Raw genomic sequence first — 18,971 nt, 5'->3', positions numbered from 1 at the left:
TTTCCTGAATCTCTGCTCCCAGATGGGGGTCTCTCGTCTGCTTCCCTTTATTACTTCCTAGAAATCAACAAGCCATTTTTTCCCCTTGATTTTGAGCTTTGACTGTGACTAATAGCTGACCAGCAGTTTGTACTGAAGAATTCTTGAAGCTGTAATGCTGGCTGCCAGTGAGTTCTAGTGTAATTAGTGATTTAGCAAGAGTCAAGAGGTTTTACCCATCCCTGGTGGCAGCCAGCATCAAAGAGGTCCAGGATACAAAGGTGTATGCCTGCCCTCATTCAGGGCAACTTTGCACCACCTTCCAGAAGCTTAGCACATGTTTCTATTCCAACAGCACAGCAGGTGAATGAATCCCTCTGCCAGTTCTGCCTCCTTTATTCCTCATGGTGGTAGCTATTCTGAACTCTTCATTAGAAAACCCAGAAACTGATGGACATGGTGGTGGTGGTGGTGGTGTTTGCCTTTAATCTCAGAATTTGGGAGGTGGAGGCAGGTAGATCTCTGAGTTCAATGCCAGCCTGGTCTGTAGAGCTAGTTCCAGGACAGCCAGGACTACATAATAGAGAGACCCTATCTCAAAAAACAAACACAAACAAATACCCTCCCCCCCCCCAAAAAAAAAAAAGCAAAACAAAACCATACAGAACAAAAAACTAAGAACCAATAAGCCTTGCACGTACATCAGCCTACGGGTCTCTTCCTGGGGAAGCTTACCCAAGACATGCATTGTTGAATATCTCTTAAGTAAACTTTCAGGGCCAGGTGGTGGTGGTGCAAGCCTTTAATCCCAGCACTTGGGAGACAGAGGCAGGTGGATCTCTGAGTTCGAGGCCAGCCTGGTCTACAAAGTGAGTTCCAGGACAGCAAGGACTAGACAGAGAAACCCTGACTTTTTTTTAATTAATTTTTTAAATTACACTCATGATATTAATTACATTTGTGGTATTCATTGATTACATTCCCAGTAGTCATTCAATAACTATATTTATGATATTCATTAATTACATTAATTGTATTGATTTATTACATTCATGATATTATGTCCTGATACTACTGTCCATTTGTGGGGCTTTTCCATCATACAAAACAAAGATCCTGTACTTAGGAAATCATTGCTCTACATTCCTTTTTGTCTCTATGAATTTGTATATTCTATATATTTCATGTAATACAATTCTACAGTATTTGTCCTTTTTTTGGAATGTAAAAACATTTTATGTACAACTGCAGGAGAACTAATACACAAATAGCTTGAACATAAAAACAGGTTATAATTCAAAAGTCCAGGGTTATTTGAAACTGGAAAATACTTTCTCTGTAGAAAATAGTAAAAATGATAACATTTCCCAATAAGCCCTTTCATGCCAAATAATAGCTGAATTATACATATAAATATTGTTTAGATTCTGGGATACAGAAGAAACCTATTTTCATCTGTTCAGAGAGCTATGTTTTACTTAAGTTGTGTAAGTGAGATTCCTGTTCATCTTCCCCTTCACTGTTTGATTTATGGCAGACATTTTTCTATAGGCTAATCCATAATCTAAAAAGATTTTAGCCTCCCCTCCTGAAGTACAGCCAGCATTTTCTTTCATCAGCTGATACAGTACAAATTCTTATCCTAATAGAGAAAAGTTTCACTAAAGCTTGCCCAATGATTGGGCAAAACCAAAACTTATTATAAACCACAGTCATCCTAGGGTCCCCCCTGCTAGGGAAACCCTGTCTTAAAAAACCAAAAAAAAAAAAAAAAAAAAAGTAATCTTTCAGATTTTTAGGACAAATTTCAAGGTTTGTTGAGGCTGTCTTTTTCTACTGCTTAGGAGAAATAGGGGCTTGCTTGCCCCCTCTCCAGACAGATGTGCAAATATAACAGAGACAGGAGATCCAGTGGTTTCTGGAATGAGAAAGGAAATTTCCTGTGTCAGTTGCATTAAGTGGGATGACCAGACTGGCAGGTGCCTGTAATTAATCTTCCTTTTCCTCTGTGGAATGCAGACCCAGGGAGATCTGCAGATCTTCAGATGCCCTTGAGCTGACCCAACCCTGGCAAACAAAGTAGTCACTATTACGGAGGAGGGGTCCTGTGAACGATTTTCCCCTCTGCAGGAAACACCACTTCCTCCCTCTTCCTCCCTCTAAGCTTCTCAGTTATCCTCCTGACTAGATACTCCTGCTGCTGAAAGCTGCTCTTAGGAATCTTGGGAGTGGACTTGACACCTCTGATTCACAATAACTTAACCCTGTGGAATCTGACTAATATTTCTCAGCTGTCATTCATTCAGCTTGCCTCATGGCTTTGTCTGTTGTTACTTCAGCTTAGTTACAAAATGGGAACAAGGGAAATTCCCACTCCTAGTGCGATGGAAGTTCCTGTATATATCAGGCGCTGTCCTGTACTTCACATTAGCTTATTAAATTGCACATTAGCTGAAGGTATGTAACACCTGCTCTTTCTCTGTCTGAACACATGTAACACCAGGGTTCAATCAAAGAGTTACGTTATTTACTTGTTTATTTAATTTGTACGTGTGCGTTCTTGCTGTACTGGGGATCTGATACAAGGCCTTATGCACTGATCTACGTTCCCAGTCCATAATTTAGTTCTTTGATATGTATAGCCTCCTCTTCTACAGAAGTTAAACTCAGCTTAGTCTACTTGGGTTCGTGAAGCAGTGGCTTTGGTTAATTCTAATGTTGCCAGTGTTAGCATTGGTAGAGTTTTGTTTTAGTAATGCCCAGATTGATTTTATTCCTAAATCCTTTACAGTCTTAGCTACCTTAATACTATGTGTGGGTCAGAAGGAGTTTCTGAAATTGGCATGGTCTATAAACAGCTACTCAACAGCCTTTTGTTGCATTGATTAATTGATTCACAAATTAATTAAGGGTCTTTAGTGCCTGTAATGTACAGAAAGCATTACTGGAGGATGCTAGGGCCCAGTAGTTAGGACACAAGCTCTAAGGGCAGATTAGTTGGGCCTGAATTCAGGCTCCTGTCTTCGACAACACCTTAGTTTTAATTTTATTTCATTTCATGTTTTGCCTGCAAGTATGTTTGTGCACCACTTGCACACTTTGTGCTCATAGATGTCAGAAAAGTGCATCCGATCCCCTGGAGTGGGAGTTACAGACAGTTGTGAGCCACCACGTGGGTGCTGGGAATCAAAGGGGTCTACCAGAAGAGTAATAAGTTCTCTTAACTGCTGAGCCATGTTTGCATATTAATCTTTTTATTCCTCAGGGTTTTGCTCATAAAGTGAATATTAAAAGGCTTACCTCCTGAGTAGTTGTGAGGTTCAAATAGGCTTCATTTTTTTTCATTCAAATTTTTTTTTATTCATTTTACATACCAACCACAGATCTCCCTCTCATCCCTCCTCCTCCTCCTTCTTCTTCCCCCGAAAACCCCCCATTCCCTCCTCCAAAAGGGTAAGGCCTCCCATGAGGGGACAGCAAAGCATGGTACATTCAGTTGAGGCAGGACCAAGCCCCTTCCCCCCCTGCATCAAGGGTGAGCAAGGTGTCCCACCATAGGTAATAGGCTCCAGAAAGCCCGCTCATGCACCAGGGATAGATCCCGATCACACTGCCAGGGGCCCCTCAAACAGACCTAGCTACACAACTGTAGGCTTCATTTTATAAAGAGCTTGACACACAAGTAACTGCATGATCAATGGTAGATATTATTTTACAGAACAAAGTGACTGAAGAATATAGACATGCACCTAAATAAAAGCAATACACTTTAGATGGTGACCTAAGATGCAGAAGTAACAGTAATGTATAATGAAATTTGGGGGGAGAAAAGATTATTTCTAGGTAAAGAGGTCAGAGAGGTTTCTCGAATGAAATAACATTCCAGTTGATATCCGTACTATCCACATTAAACCTGGAAATAGTAAGCTGTTGTAAACCAGTTAACAGGAGCCAGAGTTTGAAATAAGGCCGAACAGAGTTGCAAATGACAGAAATAAAACAAAACTTACTCATGGGAAATTCAAGGAACACGGAAAAGGAGACAAAAAAGAGAGAGACTCTCCACGGTATCTTTTTGCCTACAATCCAAGAAGCTACCCTTTGACCAAAGTGACATGTAAGGTCAGGTAGATGTCTGTGTTTAGCTTATTTCAGCCACTGTCTAAGCTAAAGCTGCCGCTGACTTTCATTGCTGGTAAGTTATCAATGGCAAGAGACTGTAAACTTAACAGATGCTTGGATGGGAAATAGAAAGAAGCATAAATCAAGAAATTGAACGAGAATAGGAGGCAACACAAAATATGATGAGAAAGAAGAAAATATTTGCATTCTTAAGTACCTAAATGGCAATGTGTCAAATGTCCATATTTAGTGCATTCACTGTATGCTGAACTCTTTCAGATACCTCTAGTCCCTTGTTTTGTGGGGATGGAAGAGAACTTGATAATTGAAATGCCAGAGAAAGGAAAAGTACTATCAGGAATTATAGTCATGGTTAACAGAAAATTATCAGGTTACTTGGGTGGATAAGCATCCTAAAGAAAAATGAGCAAGTAAGTGTAGTAAACAGCCACACTACAGTACAAGCTCTAGGTCTAACCAGCACTCAGTGATTATACTCAAAAGTATATCTGTTTTCACAGTAAAGCTAAGTAGGAAAAGTTGTCATGTGGATAAGTGTGGCTTTACAGTCAACGGTTATTAAGTTATTTACAATGACTTTTTGAAATGACATGTTGACAGGTCATAGTTATAGTTAAGGAAGTTGTGCCCATTGCCATGTGACCAAAGTTTCAGGCTTTAGTAAATAAGAATAAGCAACAAAGATAGACAAAACTCATGACTACCCATACAGACATACCCTAATTTCTTTTTATATAGGCAAAAAATAAACATTGCTATTTACTGGTCTTCTAGTTCACCACTGTATAATTAGTTTCTTTGTGTTATAAACAAACTTTTCTCTGGTAAAGCAACAATTGAGAAAAGTATAATCAGCAGCCTCGAGAAGTAACACAAAAATGCGCTTCACAGTCAACTCTTCACTTGCTGACTTTAGGTTTGTGACTGGAGATAAACCATTAATTACATTTACTAAAATAGACTTATCATTCATATACGGAAATAATGATTTTCTTAAACAGTAGAGCACTAATATTTCAGTATACTCGCTGTGCCTACTGCATTTGTATTTTAAAGTGTTCGCAATCTGCCACCTTTATGAAATCTAACAACCATTGGTTTCAAACAAACTCTAAAGATTAAAGTGTAGCTTTCGGTAAGGGAAAAAAAAGGGAAAGTGCTGACTTCTTTTTAAACGTTTCTGATAAGTTAATATTAATCATATAGCAAGACTTCTCTAAGCGGAGTTTATCCAGATACAGTGAGTTAACGAATTTTCTAGCTGCTTCCAAGCTACTGCTCCTCTCACTGGGGTGGGTCTTGGACTAAGAATGCGGCTTCAGAGCTCGCTCCAGTCCCGGGCTGAGGCTGCAGCTATCCACGCTCGGGTGCGGTTGCGTTCGTTTAAGCGCTTCCCGCTCTCACCGGTTGGGTTAAGACTTGTAACTGCCATCTGGCTCATAAATTTGTCTTCCTACTCTGTCTGGTGCCCCCTGGTGCTCATCACAACTATAATCTTAGGTAGTAGCAAAGGTGGTCCAGGAAGCACTAAGGATATTTTGAAGAAAAGAATTCCATTACTGTAAACTGTACGGATCTAGGTTTCCCGATTGGTATAAATCACATATGTACAGATAGGCAAGTCTAGTAAAAAAAGGGCTGTTTTACTAAGCCATCGAGGGACGGAAAAAACATAACAAAAGGTTAATAAATTTTACCCAACTATAGAGGCGGAAAGTCAACTATGCCCTCTTAAGTTTGTAATCAAAGATCAAAGATGTAGACTATGTTCGAACCCGACTTCCTCCCATGCTTGTCACCAGTCTGCCCCCTCCCCCCAGTTAAGTTTCTGGCAAGGCAAAGAGGGTTCGCGCTAATCCTCGGTTTTATTTAGTAGGCAGCCCATCTTCGCAGCCAAAGTACTTGTTTGGGAACTGGAGCCGAGCATGTGGTCTTAAGTTGTTGTGGAGGGGAGAAGGATGAAATATACGTGTCTTCCCTAACCCATTTAATCAATAGTGATCTTTTATGTACTCTTCACAAAGTTTCCCAGGAGTCTTCGATCTCAGGCTCTGGTTATCCAGCTTTGCCTTCCTCTCCACTCTCACACCCCTAGTCACTCAACACTGAGGAGGCTCTCCATTAAAGGCGAACAACAGATCATTTTTCATTGCATGGCAGCTCTATGAGCTATTTAAGCAGAACATGACGGAAGCCTCTCGTTCTCTCCTCATTTCTTTTTTTCCTTTCCTTTCTCCTCCTCTTTTGCAATTGATTCCTGAATAATGATTTTGGTAGGGAGCACTGACTTTGGAATTGAGCGACCCACGATGACGCTCCCATCAGGCTTTCAGGAGGGGCGGTTTTCAAAAAAGGAACTACAATTCCCAGGAGGCACTAGGCTAGAGCACTCGCAGGGCATCACGGAAGTAGTAGGAGCCTTCCTTCCCGGTCCCTTTCACGGTTTCCACTCCGAAACTACAAATCCCATTGTGCCTCGAGATCGGCACGCCTGCGCGAGAGCCCCCGAGAGCGATGTGGGCGGGGCCGCCCCGGGCAGCGGGGGGCGGGGTCCAAGCGGGCTGTGTGGAGGCTTCAGACATCGGCGCCATTTAAAGCGGAGAGTTTCCCGGGCGGACGCGCTTCTTCTGCTCGGCCATCCCGCACTCCCTTCTTCGCTGACAGAAGGCGCCTAGCGGGGTGACTGCTCTTTTCTCTCCCTGTCCCCCTCCTCCCAGTTCCTTCGGTCTTCTCTCCGCCTGGCCAGAGAAGTAGCGGAGCCCGGGCCCCGCGGTGAGCGGCCCTCCCCTCCCCACAGTTCCCTCCCTCCTCTGCCGCCGGCGCCGGCCAGAGAGGGGAAGAGGTTCGCCAGGCCCGGGGCGGGCGGGGAGGCCTCGGGGACGGGGGGGGCCGCTCCTCAGTCTTCGAGGTTCCGAGGCTTCGGCCCTCGGCGTCTGGTGATGGACGCCCTGTGAGACTGGTCCCCTCGCCGGGGCGCGTGCTGCCTGAGGCGGCGGCCGAGTGACCGGGAACCCGGGCCGCGGCCCTCCTTCCCCTGCGCGGCCCCTCCCACTCCTGTGCCCCGGGCTGCCACCGCCCGGCGTCGGGGCTCGTCCCTCGCGCTCTCTGCCTCCGCCCTCAGGGCCTATCCCGCCGTGCTCGGCGGGCGGGCGGCGGGCGGCGGCGGCGGCGGCGGGAGCTTAGCCGTCTTGGCTTTCGTCGCATCCGCCTGCCCGGGAGCCAGCCCCGCGCCCTGCCCCTCATGACTGCGGCGCTTCTGCTGCCCCAGCCCTACCGGCCGCCGCTCGCTGCAGGATGGATGCGGACTGTGCGGCGCTAACCCCCGCGGCTCCGCTCCTGCCTCGCCCGCCGACGAGCCCGCCCCGTGAGCCGCAGCAGCCCCGGTGCCAGCCGCAGCCGCAGCAGCAGCAGCCGCCGCAGCCGGACCCAGAGTCCCGCGTCGCCCTCGGGCCGTCTTGTCAGTGCTGAGCGGGAGTCGTCCGGTGGCTCCGAGCCCGCCGGAGGAGCGCTGCGCAGCCCTTGGTGGGGGCTCTTCCGGGCCTTCCTGTCCCCCTTTTTCATTCGCGAACCCGAGCCCGCACTCTTGACTCCAGCGGACCAACCATGTCGGACGGCGCCGCCGAGAAGCAGAGCGGCGGCGCTCCGGGCTTCCTTTCGCCTCCGGCGCCCGTCCCCAAGAATGGCTCAAGCTCCGATTCTTCCGTGGGCGAGAAGCTGGGGGCCGCGGTCGCCGACTCCGGGATTGGCAGGACCGAGGAGTACCGGCGCCGCCGTCACACTATGGACAAGGACAGCCGTGGGGCGGCCGCCACCACCACCCCGACGGAGCACCGCTTCTTCCGCCGGAGCGTCATCTGCGACTCCAACGCCACCGCGTTGGAGCTGCCGGGTCTCCCCCTGTCGGTCCCCCAGCCGAGTGTGCCCGCCGCGGTGCCTCCGAGCGCTCCCCCCGAGCCTCACCGAGAGGAAACTTTGACCGCCGCCGTTGCTTCCCAGGTGTCTCAGCAGCCCTCAGCTGCTGCCCGCCCTGGGGAACAAGCCGTTGTAGGCTCGGCCACCACGACCGTCCCCAGCAGTACCAGCCAAGACCGCCCGGTGTCCCAGCCCAGCCTCGTGGGGGGCAAAGAGGAGCCACCGCCGTCAAGAGGTGGAAGTGGCAGCGGCGGCGGCGGCGGCGGCGGCAGCGCTAAAGAGCAGCAGGAGGAACGGAACATCCAGCAACAGGATGATATCGAAGAGCTGGAGACCAAGGCCGTGGGCATGTCCAATGACGGTCGCTTTCTCAAATTTGACATCGAAATCGGCAGAGGGTCTTTTAAGACGGTCTACAAAGGTCTGGACACGGAAACCACTGTGGAAGTCGCCTGGTGTGAATTGCAGGTAATGTCCCATCTCCTTTCATATTTGGTCGTTTGGATCTCAGATTTGGCTCGGTTAAGCCCGTTTATCGAGTTCGTTCTTTACTTGTAATCTCTGAGTCTGAGTGGTAGAGGGAGGCCAGCTTCCGAAGAGGTTGAAATTGGGAGATTGTGGAGCTGCTTGTTAGGTGTTTGGAAAAGATAGGAACTATTGGTGTCAACAGAGATTGCTACCAGGCATGAGGTGAAAGTCACTTAAGTACAAACTTGTGTATTTAATGTCTGGCAGGGAACGTGGAATTACTGGGGAAGGGTTTCTCCCTCCCACCCTCTTGAATTGGGGATTGAACCCCGGGCCTGGGCAAGTGCTTTCCCACTGAGCTATATATATCCTCAGCCTTTGGGGAAATTTTTTGCTTTAAGTAAATATCAAACCTTTTTTTCCCTTGTGCACTTCAGTCTCATCGGAGTCTCTGCAATAATGAACTGCCTTGTGTGTTTCCAACTCCGAGATCAGGTTGTTAGATAAGAACTCTGTGCCTTAAGATACAGCTTACTTGATAGCAGCATAGGCATTTAGTAAATAATAAAACGGAAATGCTTTCCAGGTGTGGCAGGACATGCATGTAAGTCCCAACTGCTCCAGAGGCTGAGGCAGGGAGGCAGGAGAGTCTCAAGTTCAAGGCATAGTGAGACACTTTTTGGTTTTTCGAGACAGGGTTTCTCTGTGGAGTTTTGGTGCCTGTCTTGGATCTCGTTCTGTAGACCAGGCTGGCCTCGAACTCACAGAGATCCTCCTGCCTCTGCCTCCCGAGTGCTGGGATTAAAGGCGTGTGCCACCACCACCCACCACCGCCCAGCGTTGAGACATTTTTAAAAACATTAAAACAACAACCCAGTCCCTGACCCCCAACTCTCTTGTCTCTTTCTATTTAAGTGCTTAGGGACTAGGAAGGTACAGTCTGCACCTACTATTCTACCACCTACAGATGCTTAAGCCATGTGACTCCTGTGATCCAACACTGCTCATTAGAGTGGCTGTCTTGATCCTGTTAAGTCAGTAGTAAATAGTAAAAGTCCATGCAAAATTGTAGAAGTGCTTTGAAAGTTGTGTAATTACTACCATTGTTGTAATCTTTTTAAAAAAGATTGTTGTAACAGTGTCCTAAAATATAGTCCAGACTGGCCTGAAAATTTTGGTCCCTCTTGTCTTAGCCTCCAGAATACTAGGGTTACAAGTTGGTGCCACAATGCCAGGGATATAAAAGATTTTAAACCAAACTTTCCCTAATCTCAAAGGGAAGTTTTCACTTTATAAATAAAGTGCAGTTATATTCTAGGCTTAAATAGATTAGTTTGGACACTAATTTACTAATTGCTTGATTTACAGCAATAATAACGAATATTAGAAAGCGCCTATGTAAATATCAGTTTGTTAGCCCTTGTTCTCACCAGAAAATGAACATGTGTTAACAGTGGAAGCAGAATTTCAGCTATATTATAGATGAAAGTGTCACTGCTAATTTCTTGTCAAGAAAATGGACCAAACCGAAATAGTATTTATTGGAAACTAAAACTGAAATATCTCAGAACTTCATTTACCCAAGAACTAGTAAATAAATGACTTGGTTTCTAAATGACCCAAGGCCATCTGAAATGTGAAAGGAATAATGTCTGGAATTTGCTTCTAAATATCTAGTGAGGGTGAGAGAATGTAGCAGTCACCCAGCTTCAACAATTACCAGTACATGATTGTTCGGTGCAAGGTAGTTAATCAAGCTTTCCTCTCTACTTCCCTATATGCTTTAAATTTCCTCTAATGGAAATAAATGGTTGTGTGTGTGGGTTTTTTTTTTTCTTGTTGTTAATTTGTTTTTGTTTTATCTTTTTTTCCGAGATAGGGTTTCTCTGTATAGCCCTGGCTGTCCTGTGACTGTAGACCAGGCTGGCTTTGAACTCACAGAGATCTGCCTGCCTCTGCCTCCTGAGTTCACCATTACCGCCCAGCTATTTGTTTTTAAAATAAATTTGTCAAAATATGCCTGGTCAATCATACTCAATAATTTAGATGTAATTGATTTACAGGAAGACACTTCTTTTTTGTGCCAAGGATCTATTGTTACTGATCCTGGAATTCTATTACAGTTTCTTTTATGAACGTGTGCTTCTACTTTTTATTGCTACTATTATTTATTCATTCATTCATTCATTCATTCATTTATCTATCTATTTATTTATTTGAGACAGCCCAGGCTAACTTGAATCTATTCTATAGATCAGCCTGGCAACCAGTTTAAAGCTTCAACCTCCTAAGTGCTGGGATTATGGGTATTATTAGCCACCATGTCTGGTCCTTCCCAACCACCTATTTTAAAGTACTGGATTCATTAAGTATTGAGAATTTTATGGGTTAACTTTGTTAGTTTCAGTTATTCACTTACAAAATATGTATGTATGTATGTATGCATATATGTATGAATGTATTTTTGTTGTTCTGGGGATTGAACTCAGGACCTTTTTTTTTTTTGTTGTTTTGTTTTTTTGTTTTTTGAAACAGGGTTTCTCTGTGTAACAACAGCCTTAACTTTAGCTGTCCTAGAACTAGCCCTGTAGACCAGGCTGGCTTTGAACTCACAGAGATCCTCCTGTCTCTGCAGTGCTGGGATTAAGGGCATTGTACCACCACTGCCCCGTGAACTCAGGACCTTTTGCATGCTAGGAAAACTCTATAACATAGCACTTAGCAGCACTTAGTTATTTCACATTTAAAAGGACTTTTCAGACTGTGGTTGGTTGATTTTCCCTTTGTCGTTAAGGACTGATAGTTTATTGTCTTGGAACTAATAATACAGTGTAAAAAGCTCAATTTTTCTCGTGTCACAATAACTTTAAAGCTCCTCAGCTTTTCTCAGAATATATTAAATTTTTGGACTTAGTTCTTTATGTAGATGTGGGTGTGATAAAACTAAGGAGAAATCTTAACCTTGACTATTATTTTTAATCCAATTCACCTTTTGGGAGCAGAACCAAATGGATCCTAGCTTATAGAATAAAGTCCTGGTTTTCAGAACTTTCATGCCTTTTAACCAAGCTTCTGAAAAATTTTCAATTTTGATTTAAAAAAATACTCCCTTCCATAATAAAAAAATAAGCAAATGTGACTTCTACTATAAGAACACTTTATAGCAGTAGTCAGGCAGTAGTTTTGTTTCTTTTTTTTTCTTGTGATTTTTTTGAGACAGGATTTCTCTGTAGCTTTGGAGCCCTCCTGGAACTCTAGACCTGGCTGGTCTCAAACTCAGAGATCCACCTGCCTCTGCCTCCGAGTGCTGGGATTAAAAGTATGCGCCACCATTGCCCCGCTCATTTTGTTTTTGATCAAAGTATTAGTAGGTCAATGTTTTGAACTTTTATTTTTGGGTCCAAATTAAAGGACAATCCTAAGGGTAATAAGTAAAGGGTTGGAAAGAAAAAATACATCTTTTTTACATTGAAGGTATGTTTCCCCCACTCCCCCATTACTAGCATTTGAACCTACTACTGAAATATATCTCCAACCTGAATATAGTTTTGTTTTTGCAAGACAGGAATAGTATTGTATTCCATTAAGTTAAAAATCTGAGTGGTTTTTATTTGTTTTGAGACAAGGTTTTATTGTGTTGCCCAGGATAGCTTTGAACTCCTGCTTTTTACCTTCCTAGCACTGTGATTATAGGCATGTACCACCATGTCTGGCTTTAAAAGTCTTAAGTATGTTAAAACTAGAAGAATGGCCCTGGGAAATGGCTCATCAGGTAAATGCACCTGCCACTAAGCCTGATGTCTTTAGTTCAATCTCTAGCACCTACATTGTGGAAGGAGAGAGCCAACTTGTGAAAGTTGTAATCTGACCCCTGCATTCTTGCTGTGGTACATGTATAATAACTACACACATACATGAATAAATACATGCAAAATTGGATGAAATCTTAGGCTATCTCTCCCACCTACTTGTTTGTTAAATAAGGACCTGAAATCATAGGCAGTAAATAACTTACTTAGGTTAGAAAAGAACAAAAATTAAAATGGTTAGGATCCAGTAATTTGTGAGGTATTAAAAGCAATTACAAGTTGGGCCTGGTAGCACAGGCCTATAATTTCAGCTACTCAGGGAGGCTGAAACAGTAAGATCACAGGTTCAAAGCCTGTCTAGGCTACAGAGTAAGGTTTAGGACAGCCTGGATTGCTTATCTCAAAGAGGGCTGGGAAATGTAGTTCAGTGGTAGAGTACTTTAGTTCAGTGATAGAACACTTGTGCACAAAGTTCTGGGTTCAGTCCTTAGTATCACAAAAGTTAAAGGAAACAGCAGCTGTGATTACCTGCATAAAACTTGCATAAGATCAAGCCAGCCAACTCCTTCCTAAGGAGTTTTTGGCAGTTGGTAGCTTATCTAGGAGTGAAAAATCATTCTTCTTTCATGATGTTCCCACTGGTAGGTTTCTCATGCTCCAGTGGATGGTCCCAAACCCATGCAACAACAAATTGGAGGTTATTTTTATTTTATTTATTTATTTATTTATTTATTTTTTTTTTTGGTTTTTCGAGACAGGGTTTCTCTGTGTAGCTTTGCGCCTTTCCTGGAACTCACTTGGTAGCCCAGGCTGGCCTCGAACTCACAGAGATCCGCCTGTCTCTGCCTCCCGAGTGCTGGGATTAAAGGCGTGTGCCACCACCGCCCAGCTCGGAGGTTATTTTTAAAGAGTCATAAAGTTGAGGGGGATGTGTTGGGAGACATATAAAGGGACTTGGAGGGCAGAAATGGGAATGGATATGATTATATTTGGTTGTGTATACATGTATAACATTCTGAAAAATAAAGATGAATTATAAATTTAAAAAAAGAAAAGTATTTTTAAAAAAAGTGCTGCATTTGTAGTCCCAGTAGATTACTGGCTGTCAGATTTCTTCTTTTTTTTTTTTTTTTTTTTTTTTTTTTTCTTTTTCCTCTGTGTAATTTTGGTGCCTGTCCTGGATCTCGTTCTGTAGACCAGGCTGGCCTCCAACTCACAGAGATCCACTTGCCTCTGCCTCCTGAGTGCTGGAGTGCTGGGATTAAAGGTGTGCGACACCACCGCCAGGCCCGGCTGTCACATTTCTAAAGTCCTCTAACAATGGCAAATTATATTTACTTCATATGAGTATATAGACTTTGGAGGATGAGTGAGTGAGGAGTACATATCAAACTTTCTATTAAGGTTATTTTTAGAGTCACAGGTAATATTTTGATACTACAGTCTTAAGTAATAACTGAGAACTCTTTTATCTGCCCACCTCCGGTTTTTCGAGACAGGGTTTCTCTGTGTAACAGCCCTGGCTGTCCTGTAACTAACTCTATAGATCAGGCTGGCCTGGAACTCAAAGATCCACCCACCTCTGCCTTTCAAGTCCTGGGATTAAAAGTGTGTGTGCCACGATGCCTCCTGGCTCCTAAGTGTATAATATAAATGTTTCAAGATTAGCAATACTGCAGAAACGGAATGTGGTTCTGTGACTCAAACCATAATTTATTCCTTTGCCAGTTTTAAAGTAACCCACAGAACTGAATCCCCTCATTTGATTATTTATCTATCTATCTATTTATTTATTTTTTTGAAATAAGGGCTTACTTTGTACCCCAGGCTGACCTATAACTCACTATGTATGTGACCTAGGCTGGTATCAATCCCATTTCAGCCTTCTGAGCGATAGGATTACAGGTATGAGCCCCCACATCCAGATCATCTTTACTTTTTAGTATAAAGGCAGCTGCTATACACATTTTAAGAATGATTGGTGACTTTGAAACAATACTTTGTCTCTTTTAAACAGAATGGAATAAAAAAAAATGTGATTTTGGTTTGGTAAACTTGAATTTAAGATGTATGTTAGCTTGGTGTGGTGATGTAAACATGCAACCCTAGCAACAATCATTTAGCAGAGCCAGGATTTGAATGCAGGCAATCCAGTTTTTAGGAGACTGAAACAGGATGGTCTCCTACAAGTTCAGGATCAGCTGGGCTACAGAATGATAGATACACTGTTCTAAACAAAATAAAGCAAAGCAAAACAAAACAACAAACCCTGAAATATATATGTATTGCTGTAGGAGGTAACTGTTGTTGAGAATTATATTTTGTTGACTTTAAAAATAATGTTCTCCGGGTGTTGGTGGCGCACACCTTTAATCCCAGCACTCGGGAGGCAGAGACAGGCGGATCTCTGTGAGTTCGAGGCCAGCCTGGGCTACCAAGTGAGTTCCAGGAAAGGCGCAAAGCTACACAGAGAAACCCTGTCTCGAAAAACAAAAAACAAAACAAAACAAAACAAAAAAAACCCAAAAAAACAGAAAACCAAAAAAAAATGTTCTTTTTCACAGTCTTAAGAATTTAAATGTTGTCTGGGTGTAGTGGTACACGCCTTTAATCCCAGCACTTAGGAGGCAGAGGCAGGCAGTCTCTGTTAGTCAAGACCAGCCTGGTCTACAGAGAGAGTTCCAGGACAGCCAGAGCAGTTACAAGAAACCCTCTTTTGAAAAACAAAAGTAGGTCAAAGCTTGGTCATGAATATTAACTGTGATTAAGTAGTGTTGTATTTATGTTGTTGTTTTGAGGTTATCTATGAATTTAACTTGTTTACACTTACTTTTGAAGAGTCATGTGGCGAATCTCTTACTCTTTTTCTTCTTCTTTTTTTTTCTTCCTTTCCTTCCAGACAGGGTTTCTCTGTAGTTTTGGTTCCTGTCCTGGATCCCTCCGTAGACCAGGCTGGCCTCAGCTCACAGAGATCCGCCTGCCTCTGACTCCCAGTGCTGGGATTAAAGGTGTGCACCACTGCTACCAGTCTATTCTTCTAATCTTAAGAGTTGAATGTGGCCTGGCAGTGGTGGCGCATGCCTTTAATCCCAGCACTTGGGAGGCAGAGCCAGGCGGATATCTGTGAGTTGAGGCCAGCTTGGTCTCCAAAGCGAGTTCCAGGAAAGGCACAAAGCTACACAGAGAAACCCTGTCTTGAAAAACCAAAAAAAAAAAAAAAAAAAAAAAAAAAGAGTTGAATGTGATGCTGGTGCTTTCAAATTCCTTAGCTTCACACATGGCCTTTGCCTCTAGCATTTTGATATAACCTGTCAGTTTCCTAAATGCCAGCTTTGCTGGACTCCTTGTTTCTAGAATCTGCTGAGACCTTTGTTGTATCCCCCTTACATATATCTGGAAAGTATTTTTCTCTTTAGATTCCATATATAATTCTTAAAATATTTAATCATATTTACTTGAAGCTATTTACATGCTTTTGTTTATTTCACTGGTCTTTGAAAAGTTCACTATGGCATACTAGCACACTATGTAACAGAGAATCAAGGCAGAATACTTTCATTCTACACTAACTGCTTTAGAGTAAAGGATGTAATCTGTATTACTGATTTATTAGCAGTGTGTCTTAACTGATTTAGGATTGGTGAGGACAGTTGAAATAGTATGTGAAGGTACTTTGAAAAATAGGAAGTATATAATAAAACAAAAAGTACTTTAAGAACTGTTTGAAGGCTATTAATGGTTAATTCTTACACATCAAGTATGCCTATCAAAAGTGTAATCCTCTTAATCCAAATAAAAGTATTCTTGTTTGTTTCTTTGTTTTGTACTGCTGAGTTTCAGCTTCTTACAGATGTTTCTATTTTTTGGTCATCTTATACTTTGGATGTCTACAGGTCTTTTGTAATCAAACACAGACCAGTGTGTTAAATAATGAGAGATGAAACTAGTGAATCAGACCACTGATGCACACATCTATTTACAGATTAAAAAGATTGCTTAGGATAACAAATTTGTAGTGGATTTAAGGAGTGAATGAAAGGAAGTAGAGACAGTAACTGTTGCCCATTTATTTTGTTTTGCAAGGTTGAATGAACAGGATGAAGAATAACTGGATAAGTAGAAGGCATAAATAAGAATGAGACAGACTAATGAACAATCAAAATATCTTTAAAAGTTGAAGCATTGGGCTGGAGAGATGGCTCAGTGGTTAAGCACACATACTCTTTCAGAGGATCAGATTTCAATTTCCAGCACCCACATCAGATGGCTCATAACTACATGTAACTCCAGCTCCAGGGGTATCAGATTCCCCTGACCTCAGTGGACATCTGCACTCATGTTCACACAAAGACACATATAATTTAAAATAATAAAAATAAATAAATACATTGAAGCATTGAGGGTTTGTGAGATGTCTCAGCAGGTAACACTAAGCCTGTTGACCTGAGTTTGATCCCAGGGACCCACATAGTAGAAGGAGAAAACAGAATCCTGAAAGTTGTCCCTTGTATATATATATAGGAGCATGTGTGCTACTGTGCATCTATGATCTTCAGAGGGCAGCTTTCAGGACGCTTGTTTCCTTCCATTATGGGTCCCAGGGATGGAACTCTGATTGGCAGCTATTTTTATCCACAGAGGCATCTCACCACCCCCAAACAGCAAGATTTTAAGTAAAATTCCATTACACAAAAATTTCTGAATTATTGTTTCTCGAGAATGCTCTTCTTTTTTTTTTTTTTTTTTTTTTATTTTTTTATTTTTTTGGTTTTTCGAGACAGGGTTTCTCTGTGTAGCTTTGCGCCTTTCCTGGAACTCACTTGGTAGTCCAGGCTGGCCTCGAACTCACAGAGATCCGCCTGGCTCTGCCTCCCGAGTGCTGGGATTAAAGGCGTGCGCCACCACAGCCCGGCTCTTTTTTTTTTTATTTTTAACAAAAAGTTTAAACACTACACACATATATATAGTACTTTCTTCAGGCTTTATATTTAAGTAGTATTTGCTAAGTGAATTCTTTATAAGTAATTACTGGGGAAGGGTAATTAAAAATAACTGATGCTTGATTACCTAACCCTACTGTATAAAATATTTGTAATTTCACAGCTACACCACAGGGCAGATAGTATAGCTTTTTGAGTTTTATATTGAGGAAACAAATTCAGGTTTAATAACTTGTTTAAGATCATCAGCATGCTTAGGGTTTGGTGGCACTAGGGAGGCAGAGACAGGTAGATCTCAGAGTTCCAGGCTGCATAGTAAGACCTTCCCTCCCCCCCATCCCCCCACCCCCAGTGAGACTTTATCTTAGTTCTTGTTCTTTCTATTAGTAAGTACTTTCTGGAAGAAATGAGTTAGAGTTTAGTGTACTTCTAAGTCTTGTTCCATTTAGCAGTTATTTATAATGTCACACATTACACTTCTTCCTTAAACAAATCTCCACTTAAATGGCCTTTTAGGCAATATACATAGATTCTAGAAGGTTTGTTGTATTAATTTAATGTGCTTATAGATTTTTAGATGTTATAGATATTGGTTATTGCAATATTACTTCTGTCAGGATTAAGTATTTAAAGAGAAGTATTTCTTATAGTCACTGTGAGATTATTGTGGAAACAGGATGTTGCTTTACTTCCAATAGCTTTTGTGTAACTAAAGTTGTGCCCTCAAAGTAGAAAGATTTTTGTCATTAAGAGCGTTTCTCTGTGTAACATCCTAGCTATCTTTGAACTCACCATGTAGACCCACTTGGCTTTGAACTTAAAAGTCCGCCCACCTCTGCCTCTGAGGGCTGGGATCAAAGGTGTTTGCTTTAAAACAGTAGCTCCCTATATAGTTCAAGCTAGCCAATAACTGATAATTCTGCCTTGTCCTCCTCAGTGCTAGAATTATGGGTGTGTAGTGCCTGGCCTTAGTATTCTTATTAATGGTTGCTTCTGATGTTTTCTGTACTAGGAGTGGAAATGCTAATTTTTTTAGGATAGACTTTAGTGTTTTAAAGATGAATAGGTATGAGTAAACTTCAGCTTTAGCATTTTGGGTTTGTATTACTTGAGTCTTTCTTGCTTCTAGGTTTGGTTGTGTTTTCAGTAAGTGATGCTGAATTATTAATGTGATATTTTTAGGTTTTGGGAGCTTTTTTGGTTTTATAATCTAGGGCATTTGGTTTTATCAACATTTTTAAATTTGTAGAAGGGACTGGTGTTTAATTGTTGGTGGCTAACATTGGTGTTCAAGGATTGTGGATTGTTGGTTAAGAGTTCTTTTTTTCTATGTTCTTTCAAAGGTAATCCATATCTATTAATGCTCCATGGAATAATGGAGTTATAACCTGCAAGATAATTTCACTACTTTGTTATCAATTAATATGTTACTTGTGTACCTACCAGCCCACGTGTATGAGTACAATGTAGTTGGAAGTTTTCCTGTGTCCTGGCCGGCTGGTGGTCAGGACAAATCTCTCCCACTCGCGTCCCCCAAGTAAACACAGAGGCTTATATTAATTATAACTGCTTGGTCATTAGCTCAGGCTTATTACTGACTAGCTCTTACACTTAACACGTAATTCTTATCTATGTTTAGCCACGTGGCTTGGTACCTTTTCTCAGTTCTGCCTTGTCATCTTGCTTCCTCTGTGTCTGGCTGGGACTCCTGACTCAGCCT

At 42.4% G+C, this 18,971-nt stretch overlaps 1 protein-coding gene across 1 annotated transcript in view; it reads left to right on the top strand.

Moving 5' to 3' along the window:
• Positions 1 to 7,670: 7,670 nt before the first annotated feature.
• Wnk1 (WNK lysine deficient protein kinase 1) overlaps positions 7,671 to 18,971 on the top strand; it is a 130,367-nt gene continuing 119,066 nt past the window's right edge. The window contains exon 1 of the mRNA XM_059257108.1: positions 7,671 to 8,502. Within this exon, the coding sequence (XP_059113091.1) occupies positions 7,726 to 8,502 (777 nt within the window). The 5' untranslated portion in view covers positions 7,671 to 7,725. The remainder of the gene's footprint in view (positions 8,503 to 18,971) is intronic.

The sequence above is a fragment of the Peromyscus eremicus genome, chromosome 3, assembly GCF_949786415.1.
Source record: "Peromyscus eremicus chromosome 3, PerEre_H2_v1, whole genome shotgun sequence".
NCBI lineage: Eukaryota > Metazoa > Chordata > Mammalia > Rodentia > Cricetidae > Peromyscus > Peromyscus eremicus.
This window is presented reverse-complemented; position numbering and strand designations above follow the sequence as displayed.